The sequence below is a fragment of the Ascidiella aspersa genome, chromosome 8 (assembly GCF_963924565.1).
Source record: "Ascidiella aspersa chromosome 8, kaAscAspe10.2, whole genome shotgun sequence".
Taxonomy (NCBI): Eukaryota; Metazoa; Chordata; class Ascidiacea; order Phlebobranchia; family Ascidiidae; genus Ascidiella; species Ascidiella aspersa.
In genome coordinates this window covers 4,574,083-4,591,551 of record NC_139454.1, presented here as the reverse complement: position 1 = coordinate 4,591,551, position 17,469 = coordinate 4,574,083, and the positions used below count along the sequence as shown (strand labels likewise).

The 17,469-nt window shown below is 35.7% G+C and overlaps 1 protein-coding gene across 1 annotated transcript; it reads right to left on the bottom strand.

Annotated features, from left to right (window-relative positions):
• Positions 1-501: 501 nt before the first annotated feature.
• Positions 502-15,889, bottom strand: LOC146135269 (uncharacterized). Its single transcript, XM_083395733.1, has 15 exons — positions 15,650-15,889; positions 15,113-15,188; positions 13,692-13,839; positions 12,701-12,840; positions 11,341-11,481; positions 10,608-10,808; positions 9,322-9,487; positions 8,591-8,733; positions 7,598-7,877; positions 6,249-6,624; positions 5,594-5,781; positions 4,915-5,094; positions 4,180-4,432; positions 2,474-2,621; positions 502-1,974 (listed from the first exon to the last, which is right to left on the bottom strand). Exons 1-15 carry the CDS (start codon positions 15,871-15,873, stop codon positions 1,261-1,263), a joined length of 3,378 nt encoding a protein of 1,125 aa, XP_083251859.1. The 5' UTR covers positions 15,874-15,889; the 3' UTR covers positions 502-1,260.
• Positions 15,890-17,469: the final 1,580 nt, after the last annotated feature.

Sequence of the window (17,469 nt, the reverse complement as noted above, 5' to 3'; positions counted from 1 at the left end):
CCCCAACGAAATTATAAATAGTTCGCGGCACCCTTAAAATAATTTTTGCCAAGTAATTTACTGTTACGTCACAATAAACGAGATTGAAACAACACACATCCTTTGTTCACAAGGTTGACAAAATATCTTGATTTGATGCACTCCAATCGTGCACATAAAAATTGTAAAAAAATTGGATTTTCTCTCGATACCTTTAAACGCTAGAAACGGCACCCCAGTTAAAAACCGCTGGTTTAAAACAACGAATAAAAAATCTTTTTAACCTTGCCTGAAACCAAAAGATTATTTTTCATTCATAGTGTTACTTCAAATATAGCAGGGGTTCTTAAACTTTTTTTACCGCGGATCCCTAAACTTTTCTTTCATCTGGCGTGGACCACTGTAGGCAAAAAAAATTAACAAAATGACGTCATAAATTAACGTCACAATACAAAAAGACTTTATAAATTTGCTGATTTTGGTCCAAAAATGCAAAAGTGAAATGGAGTCTAAATATCAATGCAAAACCGTTTTATTTTTGATTAAATTGTTTTCTTATAATAATCTGATTTTTTCTTGAATAACACTAATATTTCAATTATACCTTCATGGACCCCCTAAAACTAGTTTACGGACCCCCAAAGGGTCCATGGACCCCAGTTTAAGAACCCCTGGAATATGGCAACCGAAAGATGGACATGGTTACCATTTAGTAGTCATAACAACCTGTTAAAATTGTTCGAAACGAATAGAAAAATGCTGAGAAACGTGTAACGTCATTTTACAATCCATGAGGTCGGTAGCCATGTATGACGTCACTAACACAATTGGGTTTGGTAAAGTCGTTTTTTTGAAGTTTATTTACAAAGATGGCGGGCAATGTAAGATACATGGAAAATGTAACGGTTCACTGATATGGCCTCAAAATATATCATAAAACATAAAGATAATAAATATAAGTCAAAACGAATATCAAGAGAATCTTATAATAAAAATAAGTGCATGTCCAAAATGAATATTAAACTTCAAAACAAAGCATTTAAACTTAAAGGAATGGGTATTAATTAAAACAATATAAATGTGTTTCAAAACAAAACTTATAAAAAGTTAAAATTTGCGCCAAATAATAATGGAACGAAAAAAAATGTGTCTTAAAACAAACTAAAGCTGAACTTTGTATCAAATAGAATAATAGAAAAATTAGAAATGTTTTTCGAAAAAACTGTTTAAATGTTGCAACAACTAAATAGGTAGAAAGATTTGTTTAGATAAAACAAAGTTTTAATCATCGTGCGTAGCCTTGTAAGTCTTATCTGAGCGCTTCTTTTTTCTGTAACGTTTGCCCAGAAAGAAGAGGAAGAGACACAAAATGGCGAGCAAAAGTGATCCGACCACTGCGTACGCGATGGACACATCACTCGGTGTAGGTGAAGCTTCCACAGTTGAGTTGGTTGAATTACTTGCTGATGTAGGTAGAGTGAGCTGAATTGTGCTTGTAGTTGTTGTTGCTTCTGTTGTAGTTGTTGTTGCTTCTGTTGTAGTTGTTGTTGTGCTTTCTGTTATAGGTTCAGTTGTTGTTGTTGTTGTTGTAGTTGCTGTTGTTGTAGTAGCAGTAGTTGTGGTAGTTGTATCCTCAAATAGCCTCACGCTAAAAGTAGACACCCCTGCGCTTGTTAAACACTGGTAAGTTCCAGTCAAACTCGAGCTCTGCTCTTCTGTCAAGTTCCGGAGGTTGATGGTTCGATTCACGGGCTCAATTTCGTACAAAGCGTCCAAACCCGCAGATTGTTCGCTCTCGTCCCCCGAGTAACTGAAAACTCCCTCGGGTGAGAGGTACGCGATTGTGACGTCATCCCTTGGAAGTTTGTTGGAGTTGATGACGTAACTTCCGCTTGGCAGGAGCCAGGCGAATGTCGCGTCATCACTGGTGAAGTAGTGGGGCGTCAATTGGAGGGAATTCCCCGTTTTAACGATGGATTCGATCGTAGAATTAATCTTAAAAGGCAAAAGTAAATTTAAATGAAAAAGTAAGATATTCTGACACCATATTAATATTCCGCCTGTTTCCTAAAGTGTATGTATGGCAATAAAAAAACGTAAAACGTTGCGATGTAACTCGTTACAATTGTTCAAATTATTATTTAAAAGCAATGTTTGCCTAAAAAACAGCTCCAAAAAAGCAAAACCAAAAATGCGAAAAAAGGTATGGCGCCATAATCATTACAGAAAATAAAACAACACTTACGGGTGTGATTCGGATAAATGTTAGCTCAGCTTTTTGTAACTTCAGTAGTAAGGTTCGTGAAAAAATACGTGTCAAGTGAGTTATTGAAAGGGTAGGCCTATGTCTAAAGTAAATTAAAATTACTAGCTTTTAAGTTTCTGAAAGTTTGTTCTCAACCAATGCAGCTTATTTGCTTAAAAATAACTTTTTCATTGAAACGTTTGCGTTTTAAAGAGTTGTTTTCCTTTATCACAAAACAAATATTCTAACCTGTGTCGAGTTGTAGAAGAATACGAAGGAGGACTTGGTGTCGTTTCCGAGTTCGTTACTCGCCAAACACGAGAAGGTTCCCGACTCAGCGCTCACTCGTTCCGACATGTGAAGAGTTCCGCTACTCAGCACGATCACGCTACCCGTGCTGGAAAGTGATTAGATTATATTAAAACTTGTTGTTACCCTGTATTTAAACCAAGCAAATAAATATGTTACAGGATTTCAAAAAAATTAAAAGTGGATAAAAAGTATAACAAAGATAAGAAATTGCAATTAAAACAACAATTTTACAATGGAAAATACAACAAAAAAAAACGCTTAAAAAAGATTAGGAAACAAAATTTTGGGCAAACAATTTGCAATAATTTTGTTTCATAAAGGCGGCCTAATCGAGACTATTTTTTAACTTGTAAAATATTACTCGTAGATAAAACCGTATTATGTAAGCATGTTGGTTAATTCTTGTTAATCGTAAGAAAAACTTTCCCTAATTATTCTATATTAAAATACCAACATAAAATACGTAACAAATTAGTAAGGTATTCTTGTAAAAGTTGAATAATTGTAGGAAATCTTAAGAATTCAAATTGCCAATTAATAACTTGAAGTGCGAAACAAATTGAACAGCATTAAGATGTCGGATACTACTTATATGAATATCGAAAATCTCTGATCGGAGCCGATACCCGATAACAAGCGATAGTATCGATACTCGCCCGATACTAGGGTGGTATCGGTGCAGATCCGATGCCAAATTAATTTGTTCAATTTATCCCCGAATTTCGATCCAGCGCCATGATTCTTTATCGTGAAAGAAATATTAGGTTAACAGCGCGATGTAATTAAACGTTTGACGAAAAAATCAGATCTTGTCCAAAAACCCTTAAAAACATTAGAATTGCACTTTTGTATTTCATGTATTTTGCTTGTTTGAGCTTAGTAATGACGTCATTAGGTATCCGATCGGATCGCGATACTTTTTGCCCAAAATATCGGGTATCGATATTTGAATGAAATGTCAATTATCGCACATCGCTATAACTCAGCTATGCACTACAGCAGGGGTGTCCAACAAGCGGCACGCGTGACAAATGTGGCACGCGACCTAATAAAAAACGGCGCGCAAGTCCTCCCCGAAAAATACTAAGTTTGTTATACAGCCAATTGCCATTGTTTGTTCACAATATAAAACAATCGCGGCAATCACGACAACCAACAATTACTTTTAATATAGTAACATTATACTGTGTGGAGGCTTGCATTCACATAATATTATATAGCTTGGTGTGAACAAACAAGAAGTCAGCTCACCGAGAGACACTTTGATGTAGTGATGCGCATTTCTACTAGACAGTTTTTTTTAGGTACACTATGCACGGATCTGTAATGTAGCTTAATAATAAATTTCAAAGCCAAAAGGTCGAGTAGATCGACAGCATCTTGATTAAGACGTTTCGATACGAACTTGTATCATCTTCAGTTGGTGTGACCAAAAAACTCGACCTTTTTGGCTTTGAAATTTATTATTAAGTTTTTTTTTAGTTCAAATAAACGTTCTTATTTTTGGTAAAAAAGCCTTTTATGATTACAAAGAATTAGTTCGTGTACGAAACTTTGGCACGGGAAGAAGTTATAAGATAAAAATTGGCACGTCGGCATGTTTGAGTTGGACACCCCTGCACTACAGCCACAAACATTTTAACCTGCTGTGATTGTATATATTTCCCAGCGGATCAGTCCACTGGTAAGTTGCGTAAGGATAGGCGTTTGCGACACAAGGAAGCGAACTCGTGCTATCATCTGGGAACACTGCAGCTGATGTGATCTGAACGATCAGCGGTGGGAATCGAACCGTCAACCCTACGTCTATCGTGTCGCTTTCGTGCGCCGAGTTCTCTGCTGTGCATCTGTAAGTTCCTCCCATGTTTGACGTCACTACTGTGATGTTTAGCGAACCTGAACGAGAAGGTCATTAAAGGTCAAAAATCTTAGACCTGGATTTCGATAGCCCCAGATAAATATCTATTTCAGTGTTTGGTATTCGATCGAGAATACACTTTTGTATTGTTTTAATATTAAAAAGCCAAACGAACAACGTTTCTAGTTTGCTAAACTAAAATAAAGGGGCAATATTTTTCTAACAAATCCAGTCAAGCCATTTGCAAAACAACTCAAGTCCCAGTCAAGTCATAATTAGAGCAAGTCAACTTCAAGTCATGTCCGTGTCGTAAACATGAAACGTTAAACTATTGTAATTTTAAAACTCGTACGATTATGAGCAATAACTGGACTAAAAAATAAGAAACACGCAACATATAGGAAGCGATTTTTATGTGCAAACATTCCGATAAATAGCTCAATTTAAAAAACAATATATTTGAAATTTAAAAAAATAAAATATGTTTTTTCAAGTCATTGACTCAATTCAATACACCCACCTGTGGTTTGGTCGAACACAAAGTTCCCGTCTGACAGGATCGCTTCACCCTGGGGTGAGGTCCACACCACTGAGGGTGAAAACGACCCCACCGTGACGCACTCGAAGTAAGCCCCTTCGCCTGCGTCAGCGGTGACGTATTGATCTGGTGACGTAATCTCCAGTGGGACGGTCGGAGTCGCTACGAATTAAATTCAAAATTTAATAAGACATCTATGTGTATTAACCAGGGCCATTAAACTGTCATTGCAGTAGATGCATTATATAGAAATGTGTATGAGAGTTTTTATGATCACTTATCAGTTAGGCCGTACAGGGTTTCCAAGAACTAAACTAATTCATAAGTTCTATATAAGCTATTTCGCAGTGCTATGGTATGCTCAACATCAATGTGTTATTGCTCTTATTGTCATAAGTTAAATCAATAGTAGTAAGAAAAAGAGAATCACTGCACTAGTTTTTTTTAACAACTTTAAAGACACAGCTTTTCCTCAGATGTTATTGAACTGAAAATTGAGTATACAGCAAACGCACATAAGTTAATGTTTCAAAGCCTATAATAGTGTCCGAATGATGCAATAAAAAAATATCTAAAATATGTACTCGCAATAACAGACTACATTCTTATTTAGTTGCCCCGTAACATTTACGAATAACAATAGTTACAATAAATAACTCACTCGTGATCACGGCCGTAGTTGTGAAGCAGTCCGCTTCCGGCACCCAGGTCCCGCTGGCGCCCAGGTTTTTCCCCGCCTCCGCAACCGGGGTGGCGCACACCCCCGAAGAGAGGGTGCTGTTGAAATCGCGCTGGATCCAGCCCAGGGGGCATTCGCAAGCCCACGAGTTGCCAGTCAGTGTGACGCTTCTGTGGGGAAAAAACGGGTACATTTTTCCCTTAACTGCATTTGTTTCCTTTTTTAACGACGTCAATGCCAAATTTGGCGCTGGTCTACAATCCTACCACAGTTTCGTCCGGGAGTTTATATTGCTAACAATATTTAGATTGAAATGCGAGTTAGCATTTGGATTTGGGTGGGTCAAGAAATATTGTTATATTTGTTCTTATGTATTTATGCCTTACTTAAAATTTCAATCTTGGCAACTCGTTTCTTAGTGTCAAAATAAATACGATAGGATTCTAGACCAAGGCACAAACTTTTCTAAGCGAATTTTCTTTGCATTTTTGAGCATAATAATGACGTCATTTGGTATCTGATCGAATCGCGATAGTTATTTGTCAAAAAAATAACGGATATCGATACCGGAATAACACGCCGTAGACAATCCTACAATCAAGGTAATAAAGCCATTGCGCTAAGTTTTATTACTTACGTCAAGCTTTCGTTCATATAATCAAACAATCCATCGGGCAAAGTGGTCAGCTGATTCCCGGATAAATCCAGAGTCCGCAGGGCTGCAAAATAGCGGAACGCGTCCGCACTTATTGACGCAAGCTCGTTATCGTTAAGCTGAAGACTGGTCAAAGCACCGAGGGTTGTGTCTGAAAGCGGAACTGATATCTCAGTGAGTTGATTTGCGGACAAATCGAGACTGGTCAAAGACGGAAGTGCGGATAAGCAGCCTTCCGCTAGGGTCGCTATAACGTTGCTCTGGAGGTGAATTGCGGAAAGCGAAGCGAGTGAGGAGAAAGTCCGGTTCACGCCGAGTCCGCTAATCACGTTGCTGCGTATGTCCAGGGTTTGGAGACCTGGCGAATACAAAAGTACATGTTTGTTTATAGATTAAAACAGTGTTGTCAACGTGATTGTAATTATCTCCTAAGGCGTAGTTTGATGATTTAGAGGGATGAGTTTTATAAATAGGAAAGAAATAAGTATTCTGACTTTCAATGTTTAGATTATAAGGTTGAATTTGGATGTAAAGTAATATATCTTTCCAGTTATGTTTACTTATCAAATATTCAGTCCGCTAATTATTTTGCTGCGTATAGGTCCAGGGTTTGAAGACCTGGCGAATACAAAAGTACATGAACTTTTTTTTAATGTTTAAGTCAGTGTTATTAACTTGTTGGTAATTATCCCCAAAGCCGTAATTCGACAATTTAAATAGGTTAATTTTGAAAAGACGATAAATAGCAAAAAAGAAGAATCCTGACATTCGCTCACTAAATCATCTTTCTCCTTTTTCGATATTCGTTTTCCCGACAAAAATGTTTTTTTAAACTATGTAACAAATAAATCCAGGCTAGAAAAATAACTAGCCCGTGGTGAGGTTCGAACTCACGACCTCGGGCCATATCGTACAGTCGCTCTACCAACTGAGCTACACAGGTTCAGAGAGGAGCAAGTCTAGAACAACCATTGAACCTATGCCTATTGTACCCTGTTCATAAAACTATGTATGTGGTGAGGTTCGAACTCACGACCTCGGTCATACCGGGAACATCGCTCTACCAACTGCACTACTCAGGGGAACGTGACAAGAAACGAATATAACACAGAATAGAACACAGAACAAACACAATGCCTATAATGCAAATAATTAAATGTATAATATTTAATATATAACCAACTTGGGACCAGGCAAAAATCAAGATAAAACGCAAAAATGAACATCTGTGCCAAAAATCTTACGTCTATACCTATCGTATGCATGCCAGAAGGTTTGTTTTTTTGATACATAGCTCCCCACTATACTTACTGGGTTGCAGTTTAACCTACCAGTCAATTCAGTCAGGGCAGTCGTAGGTACACTTGCTAGCTGATTACTACTCATATCAAGTGTAGCAAGCAGTGGAGTGTTTTGAAAAGCTTCACTCTGAACATCGTTGATCTGCTGACTACTGAGGTCTAGGCTTGGAAGAACATCCAGGTCTTTAAAGGCCGATGTAGCTACAGTTTGTAGCTGGTTGTTGTCGAGCTGAATGCTCTCCACACGTTGTAATGTGGTGAACGCCTCGCCAGGTATTTGGGTGAGAGAGTTGTGCGAAAGGTAGATGGTCTGCGAATTATGTTTGTTGGGAAAAAATACCCGATTTGGAATTTTATTTGGTAAAATTATACAAAAAAAGCTGTTAAAACAAAATTTTGCAATACACTTTTCCCGAAATATTATTCGAAATCTCTAGCAAAAAAGTTGTGTAAAGATATTATTGGTTGTCTGCAAACAATGATAGTATAATTTAATAATTTGGATTACAGCAATGCTTCTTTATTGGGGTCACAATTATGATTTATAAAAGAGTTTGTTTGTGAGTTTTGTTTTGAGAGAAAAAACACTCGTAATTCCAACTACGTGCCCTGTGGCATAGTTTTCCTTTTTATGGTTTTCAGCCTAAAATATTTGTGAGTCAAATAACTTGACTTGAGTCTTTTCACTGGGACTTTTTTCTGTCAATTACCTTGGTTTAAACTTAAGTGTTTTCATTAAATATTTTTTAACTACCGGTACATTGATTTATTTATCCTAATTTTGTAATATAAAACTTAGTTGAGTAATTGCTTACTTTCGGACGATTATATCATTTTATTTATGTTAATGACTTGATTTGGCTGGACTTTACTTGGGCAACTGATGACTTGAACTGGGACTTGAATTAATTTTTAAAGACTTGACTTGGACTTAAAGTATGTTTGGAATGACTTGACTGGTACTTGAGTCATTTCAAACTCTATCTTAAACCATGTTTAGTATTCTACAAAGTTTCAACTCACTCTAATCTGAGGCAGATCCGCGAAGCTTCTCGCGTTCAGTGACGTCATGCCGTTGTTACGTAGGTCGACACTGAGCATTGTTGTGCAGGCCGAGAAGGCGTCGGCGGCAACCGAGGCGATTTTGTTGTTGCTCAAAATTAGATCTGTGACGTAACAATGTGGCAATATACATAAAAATAAACCCTTTCAATTTGTATGGCAGAGTTAGGTAAAATCGGGAAACTTAATGCTAACCTTTGATCGAAAATAATTCAACAAAATATGTAAGTAATTGGTCGTTACTTGTACAACTGATTTTCATGGAAGTGGCCTAAACGGTTAAATATTTAAGATAAACGCCACGTGAATTGTTCATTATCCTTACAAAGTTTGTTATAGTTCATTTAGCAAGTCGCGTTATAGTATCTTTGGAAAATTTAAAACAATTAAAAGTGGTTTTAAAACTTAAGTAATCAGCAACTTACGAAACTTTTTCATTTAAATTCAGCCGAGCAGATTTTATGTTTATATTTAAAAGACAGAAAGTAACATTAAAAAATGCATTTATATAGTTTAAGTATTGAATATGCTGTTGCTTCCAGGCATTGTTTTAATTGTATTGTAATATTGCCGGAAGAAAAATTTACAATTGACAGGTTAAGTATATAAAATTTTATTACAAATTACTAACGTACGCATGACTTTGGGGTCACAAATGCAGCTGAATAATCTCCGTTTTACTGTAAACTTACGCTGTACAGCTGATGTTGTGGAGATGAAGCCAGCGAATCCAGCAGAAGGAACAGCAGTGAAGTTGTTGTACGAGAAGTCGGCAGTTATAAGACTCGACATCTCAGACACAACTCCATTAGAAAGTGCTTCAAGATGGTTGTGCTTCATATCAAGCGTGTCAAGGTCCTGGGATACATTAAGTGTTCAACAAAATTACCAGATGCTAACATTTTATACACTTGAATATAGATTAGGCGTCTTAAATCTTTTTTAACGCAGACCCCGAAAATATTTTTGGTTTGCGTGAACCAGTGTGACGTCACAATTTGACGTAGACTGAAAAAAAGGAAAGTTGAATCTAAATGCGTTAATGAGAAAACTGCAAAGTTTTTTTGCAGAAAAAAAATATTGTATAATCTGCAGTTCACTTTCAGATATAAATTATTTGGAGGCCTAATCATCAACAGAGTTGATGATAGAACGAGTTTCGAGCAGATTTTTTATTTCGAAAGTGTTTTCACAGCCCCTTTTCCATTCTCCTAAAAAACCTTCTTTGGGATGTCCGATAATATCGAATCGGAGCCGGTACCTAACTGAATTAGAGAACATCAGATTTCGAATTTCATTTTGACCTAAATCTCGTTTGGTCATATCAATGGCATCACTTGGTTTCGGAACATATATTGACTCCCAGAATAAAATAACGGTTATCGATGTCGGAACAAAACACGAGGCATCAGACATCACAACTAGGGTTCCTCCTTTTCCCGGATATTTTCACTCCCGGGAAACGTGATTGAAAAATGAAAATTCCTGGGAGTACCAGGATTCCCGACGAAAAAATTATACCTAAAATTACGTCATTTTTTAAATTATTTTATATTAACTACAAAGATTTAATTGAGTTCATTTATGTTCTGTAGTATAGCTTCTGCAATCTTACAATACCTTCTCGTATTAAAGGCTGGACCCTTATTTGTTTTTATTTTAAAAAATCGCATGTTTTTGGTAGAATAAATTTAATCAAGTTTTTCTGCTGGTAAGCGTAAATAAAGCAACTCAGGCAACGACTTTAATAGGTTTGATAATATTTTTTTCTTTGTATCAGTCAAAAATGACAACTTTTTTTAAGTTTCGCTGTGTTGCCGAATAACAGAGATCATAAAAAAATTCCCGGGATTCGGGATCGTTTATTCGCGGGAAATCCCTGGAATTTCCTGTCGAAACATTCCCGGAGAGGAACCCTAATCACAACCTCTATCCATATCTGCACCCCCATTACGTAGCACAAAGACTGTCCACTCACCGACAAAAGTAGACTAAACATCCCAACATCAGTGATCTGGTTCTCGCTCAGATCAAGCGTCTTCAGGTTGCTCAAACTCGGAAAGTTTGCAGAGGTGATCTCGGTGAAGCGGTTGTTCGACAAGTCCAGGTACTTCAGTGACGTAATAGCGCTAAACGCGTGCGACGTCGACGTGATCTCGTTAGAGCGAAAATCGAGAGTCTTCAAAGAAAGATTGGAAAGTGAACAGGAATTTTGTTGCATCTCTGCAACTTTAAAGACGCTTAAAAACAACAGAAATACTCATATAAAAAACAGAAGAAAGGAGCTTCTCAACCTTTGAAAAACTTAAAAAAAAAAGAATTACTTTTAACGTTGTGCCCATTTTAGGACAGCACAAACACACAGTGAAGGGAATGTATGTGCTAATTAAATTTGGAAATTAGGATAACTACTTAAGTTTTCTCTCAACACCTAAAACAATAGCACTACAGTACAAATTGTAAAATTAATACCACGTTTCAATTATCAAAATGCAATTTAAAAACTGCCTGACTATTTAACACACTAAAAAGATGATTTACATTTTTTAATTTTGATAGCATGTCGGTGTTTTTGTTAACTTTTAAGAAAAGTTTACCGAATTTGTTTGTAACGTTGGGCATATAGGCTTTAATTCGCTGGGCAAGTTAGACCAATTGTAAGTACGATCTTTTTTTCTTAATTCCGCAACAAACAACCTAAACACACTCACAGTAATACTTGGAAGGTTTGAGAACATCCCTGAAGCAAGGTCTCCCAGTATATTAGACTGCAAGTCAATCTTCTCTACATTTGGAAGGTCACTGAATACACCGCTGGGGATTGTGGTCAGTCGGTTAGCACTCATTTGAATCTTTAAAAAAATGCGTGATTGTCAATTCAGAGAAAACTGTTTTCAAATAGGGTTAACAAAATAACAGCAAACAATATATATAACTAACCGTGGTTCTCTTAAAAATTAAACATAAAGCAAAGAAATTTGAACTTTTTTATTGAACTGACTAACCTGTAATATTGCCAGACATCCTTAAACTTAACAAGTTAAAAGTCACATTAAACAAAGTAAAAATATATTCGACCGGAAAACAAGTATAAAGTTAAACTCTCATTATCGCATAATGTTGTCCAAGTATAAGCAAGTGAAAGTACAACAGCTTACAAAAGTTGCGTCCCATCAACTACACTACAGTTTGTTGTTTAGAACTGAGGTCACCATGTTTTAGTATAAAGGACCGGATCGGTGTGAGGGCTGACCTTCGCGGGCCGCATTACTGTTATTACGATTGCGGTCGGATATACATTTTTTGTCGAAATTAATTACGGTACCTTAGTTATTATACGAAGGAAATACAAATAACTATGCAATCAAAACTATAGTGAGCCTTATTGAATTGTCGTTCAATTTAAAGTTTAATCAAAATATATTTCAATTTTAATCGACAACATTTCAACTATACTTTATCGTTATTAAGAAAATATGTCGCGGGCTGGATTACAATAGTATTTAAAAATGTTTTTTGGTCAGAAAGCGCCAATATTATTATTTGTTATTATGGTAAAAGTTAAACTTTTTTTTGATTAACAAAAATATAGTGTTTAAATCATCACCTTGTACATTTTGACTTATTTAATTTTACTAACATGTCCTGATTTTTTTGAACTCCCAGACGAAATTATTTTTAAACTATTATAAAACACAAGTAATTTGAAAAAATGTTGCTAAATATATAAACGGTATATATTTTGCAATTTTTTAATAATTTTAACATATATTCAAAATTGAAACCCACATATCAATCAATTGATTAACGTTAGCATGTAAGTTACGTTTCTTTTTGTATTAGCACAGTATGTTGTTTTATTCAGACGATTTTGATCTCATGCTGTACTGGACATTACTGCGTATTTAGTTGTATTATGTCGTTGGTGGTTTTATAGATTTTTCTGCTTTAGGTATTGTTTCTTTTTAGGTCTTATTGTGTGTTCCCATATGAAGTACTTAAGGTAAAATTTTAAGTTGGTTAATTTTGGAAGTATTGTATCGACGAACCCCAGTTTTGACATTTAGGTACCTCTACAAGTGCTGTCATGTGCCCGAAAGCTCCACTTTGTATTGTGTCGATTGAGTTGAGTTGTATTTTCAGTATAGGGAGTGACGTCAGGCCATTGAAGGTGTTCGTTTCAATCGTTGTCAAAGCATTGGTAGCGAGAGCTGAAAAATATCTTTATTTGATTAAAAGTTGCGAAACACTTTATTTACGCATTGCTCGCTAAAAATAGCTTAGCTATATAGAATCGGTAGAATAGGTTTATTAAAACAGCCAGTGTTGTAAAAAAGTAATTTTGAAATGACTTTAGACCCAGTCAAGTCATTTGTAAAATAACTTAAGTCCAAGTCAAGTCATTTGTAAAATAACTTAAGTCCAAGTCAAGTGATTTGTAAAATAACTTAAGTCTAAGTTTAATTCGTTTTGAATAAATAAATAACAAGTCAAGTGCCAGTAAAATCATAATTATTAAGAGCAAGTTAATTTCAAGTCAAGTAATTGCTATAAAAAGTAAACCTTAAATTGGTAAACTTGTCCGATTATAGGAAATACCTAAACTATAAATAACAAATACGCAAAACACAGAAAGCAAGCTGTTTTATGTGCAAAAATTAAGATAAATAAACCAATTTTATAATAAAACTGCTTAGTGAAAACAGTTTATTTCAACCCAAGTTATTTGTCCAAAAAACTTAAGTCAAGTCAAGTCACTTTGCCCAAAACGACTTAAGTCCAGTCAAATCATTTAGAATCGGTGACTTTAAAGCACTTAAGCCAGGCCATTAAAACCTTCAAAACCGCTACGAAATAGTTATGTTTTAATGAAAGTCTTTTCTGGTACTAATATTTAAATATATGTATATTTTGATGTTAATGGGTAATTTATTTATTATATACAAAAATAAGTTACAAAAACGCATTTAACCCCTCAGAAATGACACAAATATCGTTAAACTAATTTTCAATAAAAACAAAATAAAATTCAATTAAAAAGAAATAAAAAAAGTTGACTCACTGAATGACGTTACAGCACTGAGGTCCTGAAACGAGTTTTCGGCGATTGTTGCGATGCTGTTCTCCGAAAGGTCAAGGGTCGTAAGGCTCGTGAGCGATGAGAACTGACCCGCCGTGATCGCCGCGATCGAATTGCCGCTCATGGTGAGCTGGTGGATAAAAATCACGAGAGTAATTTTTGTGAGAGCAACGTTTAACAGAAACAGTTTAACACAGGGTTTCTTAAACTTTGTTTACCGCGGACCCCTAAAATTTGTTTTGGCTTCGCGTGGACCACGATAGGCAAAAAATTTCAAAAATTGACGTCATAAGTTGACGTCGCATTACAAATTAACTTCATAAATCTGTTGATTTCGTTCTAAAAATGTGAAAGTGAAGTGAAGTTTTAATACAGTCAGTGCAAAACCCTTTGGTTTTTAATTAAACTGCTTTCTTTGAAAAAATGATTACTTTTTAAATATACACTAATATTTCAATTTGGCCTTCATGGACCCCCTAAAACTAGTTCACGGACCCCCAAGGGGTCCATTGACCCCAGTTTAAGAACCCCTGGTATAACAGAAACAGTTTAACAGAAACATTATGTCCCTCGTTTGAGTTTAGGAATTATATATACTTGGGTAAATTACAGGCGCAGATTCGAAATGTTTATTTGGGAGGAGCATGCAAAAATTTTCAGAGATGACGTCACTAAGTTACGTCATAATGTAACACCACACGGTTACGTCAGAAGGTAACGTCATAATGAAGTAACCTTAAAAACACTAAACAGTTCGTTTGTTCAAGTTTTTGGTCGGAGAGTTGTTTCTTTTAATGCAAAAGCTACATAGAAATAATTTTACACATTCGCCGAAAGCGAACAAGTATCTTTATATTGTTTAAGTTGCCAAAACTACATTTTCGATCGTGAAATGAGACGCACGATCCCAGTGGGCTAAAACTAATTCATCAAATTCGGCTGAGACATACTACAAACCTAATCCATATTAAAAAAAAATTATGCTATTAAATTTCGCTCAAAACAGTTTTTAGGAGCCCCTAAAAGAAAAAGGAGTAAGTTTATTCTGTTTTACGTGACTGTTCTGGCGACAAGCTATATCATGTCCGCCTCTGCAGCTCTAACTTTTACTGTAAAAATGTGGTAATTTAACGAATATTGTATAAAGATTTATTTAATTCGATTATTATGTGGTAAACAAATCATGATGATTTTGTATTACGTTGAATTTGTTTGGTGAATCTATAGAAATTTAGTTTACACTTAATTATTAATTCCTTGTACCGTATTTCAGAAATATCAAAAACGAGCCTTGGTATAACTCAATATGCCTCAAACTTGACTTTTCATTCCAAACTTTTCGCCCAGCAACGATACATGTAACACAAAAACGCCTTATAAAAATAAACATTAGGAAGTTTTACCGTCTGTAGTGAAGATAGTCCGTTAAAAGCTCCATCTTCTATCGTTGTAATGCCACAAGAAGTCAGCGTTAAGGATCTGGAATAAAATAAAACAAAAAACGTTAAATGGTTCCAAACAATAAAATTAAATACCAAGCCAAATAAGTCGAGTAAAATCGAACACAGTTTGCGTGGTAACATCAGAGAAATAATACCACATGCCTATTTCCCGAAATTACAGCCTTTTTAATCACAATTGTTTTAAGTTATAAGTTCTATGGTTTTACTTTTAGATTTGTGTAGGCCTACCTGTTTTCTTTGCAAATATGCTTTTCAAAAGTTTAGAAGAATGCATTTTTAGTTCGTATATGTTTAGTAAAGACGTTTTGATAAGCAAATTTATCATTACCAGTTCGTATCTAAACGTCTCCATTAAGAGAAACTATTGGTTTACTCGGCATATTTGGTTTGGTATTCATTTTCAAGCAATTAGAGATCCGTACATAGTGTACTGAAACCAAAGTTATTTACCCAATTTTGAAAAAGTAAACAACTTACTGGAGGTTGGTTAGAGTCGAGAACGTATCAGCAGCCACCGTTGCAATAGTGTTCCCATGAAGGTTAAGCACAGTTGTGGAGGCTTCAATACCAGCAGGTACTGCTGTGAGGCTGGCTGACTGACAACTGACCTCGGTACCACTACACGTACAAGATGTGGGGCACTGACTCCGAGCAATTGCAAGTAAAGAGGCAAGAACCAGTACTTTAAACATTGTAATCATGCCCACATTAGGAGTGCCTACTTTGGGTATTTAAAGATAAAAAGAAGGTATATTAAAGCGAAACTAAATGTTTGCAAAAATAGATATACTCGTCTCTGCAAGTAAATGACGAAGTGCAAATAGAAGTAAATATTCTGTTTGAGTTTTTCTATCGTAAAGTTAGCCATTTAATAAAATGAAGATAAATACATGTAAGGTAATTCAACTAGATAAACGCAGTCTATGAAAAACAGCAAGAAATCTGTTTAGCTTGACTTGCTTTTACAACACAGCTTTTTATAAAATGGCAAATACACCATTTAAACGTTTTTGCCCTGATGAAGGTCAATGGTCTACCCTGAAATTAGCAGTGAGAGTATTTTTCATTAGGAACAAATACGGGAAGTTTGTTAAATTTCAAAACGTAAAACTGATTTTAAACTGTGCTGCACTCCGACAATTGTGTATTTTTAACTGTGTGCCTCTTTATTTAGTCACAGTACACAATTTAAAGCGAAACAACAATGAAAACCGATTTTGTTGACAAGTAACTATAGCTGAATAACTTGTCGACTGATTTTTAATTATAGTTACTAAATGGCGGAAACCTTTCCTCCTGTTCAGTCTAAATTATAAATTCAAGTACGATTTTGTTTTAAAATGGCGAATTTGGGCGCTGGTCTAGAATCCTACCCCATTTATTTTAACAGTAACGACGCGAGAAATTGCAAGAAAAATCATAAATTATGTTACAATTATTATAATGACAATACTTAAACGACCCGAATTCAAACGCTAACTCTCACCCTAACTCAAATATTGTTAGCAACATAAACCCCCGGACGAAAATGTGGTAGGATTCTAAGCCAGCTCACGAATTTGAGCACAACTGAAAACTAGATTCTTTGATCACCAGACACGACCGATGGTGACACATAACTAAAGACTTAACCGTTTTACGTTTTCAGTTTCGAGAAAAAACCTGCCCGGGTCTCAGGGTTAGAATAACGACAAAGTGCCACAAAAGACCAGGTGTAATCCACCCGCCAAGCATCGTTGTCAAACAAGCTGGAACAAAGCAGCTAAAGTAAATGTTATTCCAGCGGGCAACTTGATACCCGACCAACAAAACGTTCCGAAGTGGTAAGATGTGATGACGTGTGCTCAGAGTATGCGCAGAAACAAACGTGAATCAAAAATCGACCCCCCCCAAAAAAAGAGGTTAAAGACATGGCACCAACGCCTGATAAATAGGCGTTGATGGCACGCAAACTGAAAAAAATTAAAGTTAAACATTGGAATTTCGACTTAATAATAAATTGCAAATCCCAAAAGGTCGAGTAGCTAGACATAATCCTGATTAAAACGTTTCGATGCAACTTGTATTATCTTTAGTTAATGTGACTGAGAAGCAATTCAAGCATCACTATAAAAGGTGGGACGCAATTGTTTTCAGATTCGAGCTTCTATAGTTTTCTAAGTTCCATAAATGATGCTTAAATTGCTTGTCAGTCACATTACCTGAATATAATACAAGCTCGTATCGAAACATCAAGATGCTGTTGATCTACTGGACCTTTTGGGCTTTTCAATTGATTCTTATCAAGCTATCATTTT